This window comes from Polistes dominula, unplaced genomic scaffold, assembly GCF_049000335.1.
Source record: "Polistes dominula isolate Pdom_NZ unplaced genomic scaffold, Pdom_raw_medaka contig_84, whole genome shotgun sequence".
Lineage (NCBI taxonomy): Eukaryota > Metazoa > Arthropoda > Insecta > Hymenoptera > Vespidae > Polistes > Polistes dominula.
Genome location: NW_028300944.1, coordinates 1,056,562 through 1,063,105, shown reverse-complemented (window position 1 = coordinate 1,063,105; position 6,544 = coordinate 1,056,562). Strand labels below are relative to the sequence as shown.

Genomic DNA, 6,544 nt, shown 5'->3' with positions numbered 1-6,544 from the left:
TGTAAAGCACATCGTGATTTCATGTTACCGCACATGTGCAATTGGCGATGCCCTGCGCATGATCCGTTTGTCATGTAACGACGCCATTTAGTGAACAGCCACGATATTAAGAAAAAAGAGAAAAAGAAGACAAATTTTATGTGCGTATATTCAAATCTATCTATATTCATTAATGTTTTAAATAATACAAGCGTGTTATTTTCGTTCCTCACTTAACCTTAAATCTTTAATAGGTTAATCAATAAGATTAAGTATTAACAAGTCTTTGTCGTTGTATTTACATGCAAGCGAGATTAAAGCAAGGTAAGTAAATTTGATTGTCTAATGTTTACTTAGAAGACATAATATTTTTTAATATCTTTTCTTTAGAAGGTAAAATTAGTCGATGTAAAGCACGTGGTTATCTCATGTTACCGCGCATGCGTGATTTTCGATCCATTGCGCGTTGACCGTTCGTCGTATAACGACGCCATTTAGTGAACAGCCACGATATTAAGAAAAAAGAGGAAAAGAAGACAAATTTTATGTACGTATATTCAGATCTATCTATATTCATTGTCCTTATTATCGAGGCGATAATATTTATGTTTACAATTTTTGAAATAATATAATCGTGTTATTTTCGTTCCTCACTTAACCTTAAATTTTTAATAGGTTAATCAATAAGATTAAGTGTTTGCAGGACTTTGTCGTTACATTTGCTTACAAGCGAAATCAAAGCAAGGTAAGTTAATTAGATTGTCTAATTTTTACTTAGAAGACATTATATTTTTTAATATATCAACTAGAGTTTTTTTTATTAAGCAAACCTTTCATTTAAAAGACAAATTATGTTTTATTATAAAAGCAGTATTGTTGATCACATGTTCAATTTCTTTATAAATTTTAGCTTATTTATCTTATCATAACTTATCACTAACCCTAGAAGTCTTTATAGTTCATATATCTGCTCAGGTAAAATAATAAAAGAACAAATATATTATCAATATTCTGTTTTTCATCATTAAGTACTTCAATTTGATCTATTTATGTGTGTTTTTTCCAGTTTACAATGCCAAAAAAACGCAAAAAAGTCCAATCTTAGCCGTCGAACGATTAATGCTATAGCCTGTCGAAATAAAAGAGCCCATAGATCAGACGAACAAATCCAGCAAGACAAGTTACTTGCCCGTTTGAGAATGGCGCAATTTCGGAAATCACTATCAGAAGAAGAACGTGCTGAACGGCGTCGGCAAAGACGTTTGGAACACAGAAAAGCACGCCAGTTCAAAGTTAACACATGCAGATCAAATGACCAACAACGCCAACAAGTAAATCGAGAATTTATATTCGATTCATTCCTTCGTCTAGCATTCCATTATGAGCCCGATATTAACCATTTGAATGCCACGGAGCGATTTTGCGCTTTTCCTCTGTCTGTCGAACAGTGCCAGCGCCAGTGATCCTAGAGACTTTAGCTCGTCTGATCGACGCAGGGGCGGAAAATTATCTTACGCCCGGGGAAAATTTGAAATCCGACAATTTCTCGGACGAGATTTTCAAAATGTGGAAAAAGCGTCCAAGTTCCAACTTTTTCAAAGTTGATGACGCTTTTTTTCTTTTTTTTTTAGTCATCAAGTTCAAAACCCTATCATAAAAACGATAAAAACGGCCGTCCGCAGGAAGATAGACTTGTTCGTACAGATATCGTACACGGATCGTACACAGATCGTGGTGGTGGTGGTGGTAGGGGTGGTGCTGCACCTTTCCAAAATTTGTTGACTAAAAAAAAAAAAATGTCATCAAGTTTTCGAAATTCCAAATGGATCGTACACCACGAATTTTAGATCGTACAGGGCCTCTAATTATCGTATGCGTACGATAATTATCGTACGAATGGGATCGCTGGCCAGCGCTCTAGGCTGCGACACCGATAACCGCGACACGCTCGGTTTTTGTCGATGCGCGATTTTACAGTTACCACTCCATTTTAGGTAAAAGTAATGAAACAGCGCAATAGCGCTCCTTGGCATTCTTGGAGAGAGAATAAGACAAGCGCTATCTCGCCACTTGGCATTTTTGGACGGGAAAACAGCAAAGACACGTGGCACTCAAACGGTTAAATATTACTCTCATCTTCTTTTTAACACTTAGCCGACCGAACGCCCCGCAGAGACCTCTGCAGTTTCCACTGCGCTCGGAAAGGCCAAAATGCGCTACCCGAGCGGTCGGCTAAGTGTTAACCCTTTCGCTACGGAAGTTTTCTCTGTCGGAGTGACGCCGCTGAACGGGCCACCGTGCCACCGGAGTAGCGGCACTGAACGGAGCACTGCGCCGAAAAATGTGCACATTGCACTTACGTAAACTAGTGTTCGGACTTACATCTTTAAGTATGCAAAAAAAATTGCCGGTCTGAGGTCAGGTGGCTAACGTCGTCTATAGGCGACGCTCGTACACACAGGACATCGCGCGGATGTCGCCTATAGGCGACGCTCGTAGCGAAAGGGTTAATAAATATAAATTACGTGTCACGTTGTTTGTCCGCAATGGACTCCTACACTACTAAACCGATTTTAATAAAATTTTGCACACTGTGTGCAGTTTCATCCAACTTGAACGATAGGATAGTTTATATCTCAATTTATAATAACAATATTATTTTCTTGCGAATTATTTGTTTATTAACAAAGAGTCATGATTATCTCTGTTAGTTTGATAGGATTCTAACAGATTGCGGTATAAGGTAATTCGTTGCCTGATTAAGTAATTATCCAATACATGGCGCTATGTTAAGAGTACAAACGTTTTATGTAACCTACAATTTATTAGTATAACCACGTGTATTTGGTGCTAGCATAATCAGCCACGTGTTGCTGAGGCAAAATAAGTTTAATTGACATTATCGTAAATGTAATACAGATGCCACCAAATCAATCCAAACTCAAAAAGAGGCGGAGCAAAACAACACGACGCAAAAGTGATAAAAGAGCTCATCAGTCGGCAGAACAAACCAAAGCAAGCAATGCGGGTAAAAGAGTCAGGACAGCAGAGGGTCGTGCAAATGAATCCCAAGAACAGCGTGACGACCGTCTGCGACAAATTATCAGGAGAACAAGAGCGGCACGTGAACAAAACATTGCTACAGCACGAGGACAAGAACAACATAGACAGCGGACCAGCCGCCCATTAAAACATGAATCATTTGTTCGTCTTGAACCGACAGACACAACAGAAATTAAAGTTCCAAAATTAGAACAGTTTCATTCAGAATATTTTATACCTGACGATTTTTCAGAATCCTCATCTATGTCGATGCCTAAAGGTGATTATATTTAAAATATGTTATCTCCTATAATCTAAAAAACAATATCTATTATTCAGACTATTCAGCTGATGGAGAAAAACCGGCAGACACAACAGAAATTATAGTTCCAAAATTAGAACAGTTTCATTCAGAATATTTTATACCTGACGATTCTTCAGAATCTCCATCTATTTCGATACCTAAAGGTAATTATGTTTAAAATATGTTATCTTCTACAATCTAAAAAACAATATTTATTATTCAGACTATTCAGCTGATGGAGAAAAACCGGCAGACACAACAGAAATTATAGTTCCAAAATTAGAACAGTTTCATTCAGAATATTTTATACCTGACGATTCTTCAGAATCTCCATCTATTTCGATACCTAAAGGTAATTATGTTTAAAATATATTATCTCTTATAATCTAAAAAACAATATCTATTATTCAGACTATTCAGTTGATGGAGAAAAACCGGCAGACACAACAGAAATTATAGTTCCAAAATTAGAACAGTTTCATTCAGAATATTTTATACCTGACGATTGTTCAGAATCCTCATCTATGTCGATGCCTAAAGGTGATTATGTTTAAAATATGTTATCTCCTATAATCTAAAAAACAATATCTATTTTTCAGACTATTCAGTTGATGGAGAAAAACCGGCAGACACAACAGAAATTATAGTTCCAAAATTAGAACAGTTTCATTCAGAATATTTTATACCTGACGATTCTTCAGAATCCTCATCTATGTCGATACCTAAAGGTAATTATGTTTAAAATATGGTTTCTCTTATAATCTAAAAAACAATACCTATTTTTCAGACTATTCAGTTGATGGAGAAAAACCGGCAGACACAACAGAAATTATAGTTCCAAAATTAGAACAGTTTCATTCAGAATATTTTATACCTGACGATTGTTCAGAATCTCCATCTAATTCGATACCTAAAGGTAATTATGTTTAAAATATGTTATCTCCTATAATCTAATAAACAATATCTATTATTTAGACTATTCAGCTGATGGAGAAAAACCGGCAGACACAACAGAAATTATAGTTCCAAAATTAGAGCAGTTTCATTCAGAATATTTTATACCTGACGATTTTTCAGAATCTCCATCTATTTCGATACCTAAAGGTAATTATGTTTAAAATATGTTATCTCTTATAATCTAAAAAACAATATCTATTATTCAGACTATTCAGTTGATGAAGAAAAACCGGCAGACACAACAGAAATTATAGTTCCAAGATTAGAACAGTTTCATTCAGAATATTTTATACCTGACGATTTTTCAGAATCTCCATCTATTTCGATACCTAAAGGTAATTATGTTTAAAATATGTTATCTCTTATAATCTAAAAAACAATATCTATTATTTAGACTATTCAGCTGATGGAGAAAAAGCGGCAGACACAACAGAAATTATAGTTCCAAAATTAGAGCAGTTTCATTCAGAATATTTTATACCTGACGATTCTTCAGAATCTTCATCTATTTCGATACCTAAAGGTAATTATGTTTAAAATATGTAATCTCTTATAATCTAAAAAACAATATCTATTATTCAGACTATTCAGCTGATGGAGAAAAACCGGCAGACACAACAGAAATTATAGTTCCAAGATTAGAACAGTTTCATTCAGAATATTTTATACCTGACGATTTTTCAGAATCTCCATCTATTTCGATACCTAAAGGTAATTATGTTTAAAATATGTTATCTCCTATAATCTAAAAAACAATATCTCTTATTTAGACTATTCAGTTGATGGAGAAAAACCGGCAGACACAACAGAAATTAAAGTTCCAAAATTAGAACAGTTTCATTCAGAATATTTTATACCTGACGATTTTTCAGAATCTCCATCTATTTCGATATCTAAAGGTAATTATGTTTAAAATACGTTATCTCCTATAATCTAAAAAAAAAATATCTATTATTTTAGATTCATTACAAACGAGACTTGCCACGCTTTATGCTGAATTAGCAGTACTGCGTTATCGAAGGCACCAGCTAGAAATTGAAATTGCAAATATAAGTTATGTTAAGCTGAGACAAAGATTTGAAAAAATATTGGATAATTTGTTAACTCAAGAGATTCAGAAAATGCATGTGGTAATTAATAATTGTATTATTCATAATATTTATATTCTAGATGATTACTAATTATTTGCTTAAAATAATCATTTATAATGTATAATATTATATTAAACTTTAGATTCAAGACGTGGAATTTGACTTTAGATGAGGAATTATTATTCGGTAAAGTGTTGAGGATTCCTAAATAGTATTAAAGCAAAATAAATTGATATCTTTATATATATAATTCTTATATGCGTGTGTATGTCACTGAACTCCTCCTAAACGGCTGGACTGATTTTAATGAAATTTTGTGTGTGTCCTTATGTGGATTCGAGAATGGTTTAGATTTACAATTCGGTCCAATTTAAATTGTTTATTTAATTAATTTTTTATTTATAAATTGTTGATTTTGGAATGTTTTACATTGGATCCAGTATATATATATATACTTAAGTTTGCGCTAAGATGACGATAAAATTATTGTTAAGCCTAATTAAATTATTAACTTATCTATTAAGGGGACCTTCTACTCTGAGCACCTAAAAAAAAGGCTATTTTCGCGAATTTTTTCCAAGAAAACTATAAAAGATATCGATCTAAAAGTTGTTGGGTTTGTTAAATTGAGTCTTAAACTATATAAATGAATTTTTATTTTTTCATTTTAATTAATTTTTTATTGCAAAAACAGTAGTATCAAAAAACACCTTAGAACTTTAGTGCTTTGGTAGCTCCATCAGAACTTGAGAATGGCTTACCTGAAACATAAAAGTAAAATGGTTTTATATTCTGTATGACTTCAGCTACAAAGTGACAGTTTTATATAAAAATTTTATTAATAAATAAAAAAATGGTGGACAAAATACAAAAAAAAACGTAAATTTGACCTTTTTTTTATTGTTTTTGACTAAAAATAAATAGTAAAAATTAAAATTTAAGAAAAAACTCTCCGTCACTTTGTTACAGCTCATGTGTAGAATATGTGGATTAAATTTTATAAGAATCGGTTTACTGGTTCGTGAGATACGATGGAGCTAGTATTTCAAAACATAGTTTCGAGATAAACGCGTTTAAAGTTTTTTTTACTCAAAATCGTTAAAAATTCTTACCTAAACTTAATCTGCGATGCCTAAACCGTACAATAGACCTTCTTCTTGTTCATATTCTT

The 6,544-nt window shown here is 33.1% G+C and overlaps 1 protein-coding gene across 1 annotated transcript; it reads left to right on the top strand.

Moving 5' to 3' along the window:
* Positions 1-444: 444 nt before the first annotated feature.
* Positions 445-5,545, top strand: LOC149032772 (uncharacterized). Its single transcript, XM_089171672.1, has 16 exons — positions 445-526; positions 655-724; positions 1,046-1,310; positions 2,899-3,301; positions 3,361-3,489; positions 3,549-3,677; positions 3,737-3,865; positions 3,925-4,053; positions 4,113-4,241; positions 4,301-4,429; positions 4,489-4,617; positions 4,677-4,805; positions 4,865-4,993; positions 5,053-5,181; positions 5,243-5,412; positions 5,516-5,545. Exons 3-16 carry the CDS (start codon positions 1,179-1,181, stop codon positions 5,543-5,545), a joined length of 2,025 nt encoding a protein of 674 aa, XP_089027798.1. The 5' UTR covers positions 445-526; positions 655-724; positions 1,046-1,178.
* The last annotated feature ends 999 nt before the right edge of the window (positions 5,546-6,544 follow it).

Bases quoted from the DNA above. Each gene is read 5' to 3' on its own strand.
- LOC149032772 (XM_089171672.1), top strand. From the start codon at position 1,179: ATGGCGCAATTTCGGAAATCACTATCAGAAGAAGAACGTGCTGAACGG. The intron at 5,182-5,242 runs GTAATTATGTTT...CTATTATTTTAG, and splicing joins ATCTATTTCGATATCTAAAG to ATTCATTACAAACGAGACTT. The intron at 5,413-5,515 runs GTAATTAATAAT...ATTAAACTTTAG, and splicing joins AGATTCAGAAAATGCATGTG to ATTCAAGACGTGGAATTTGA.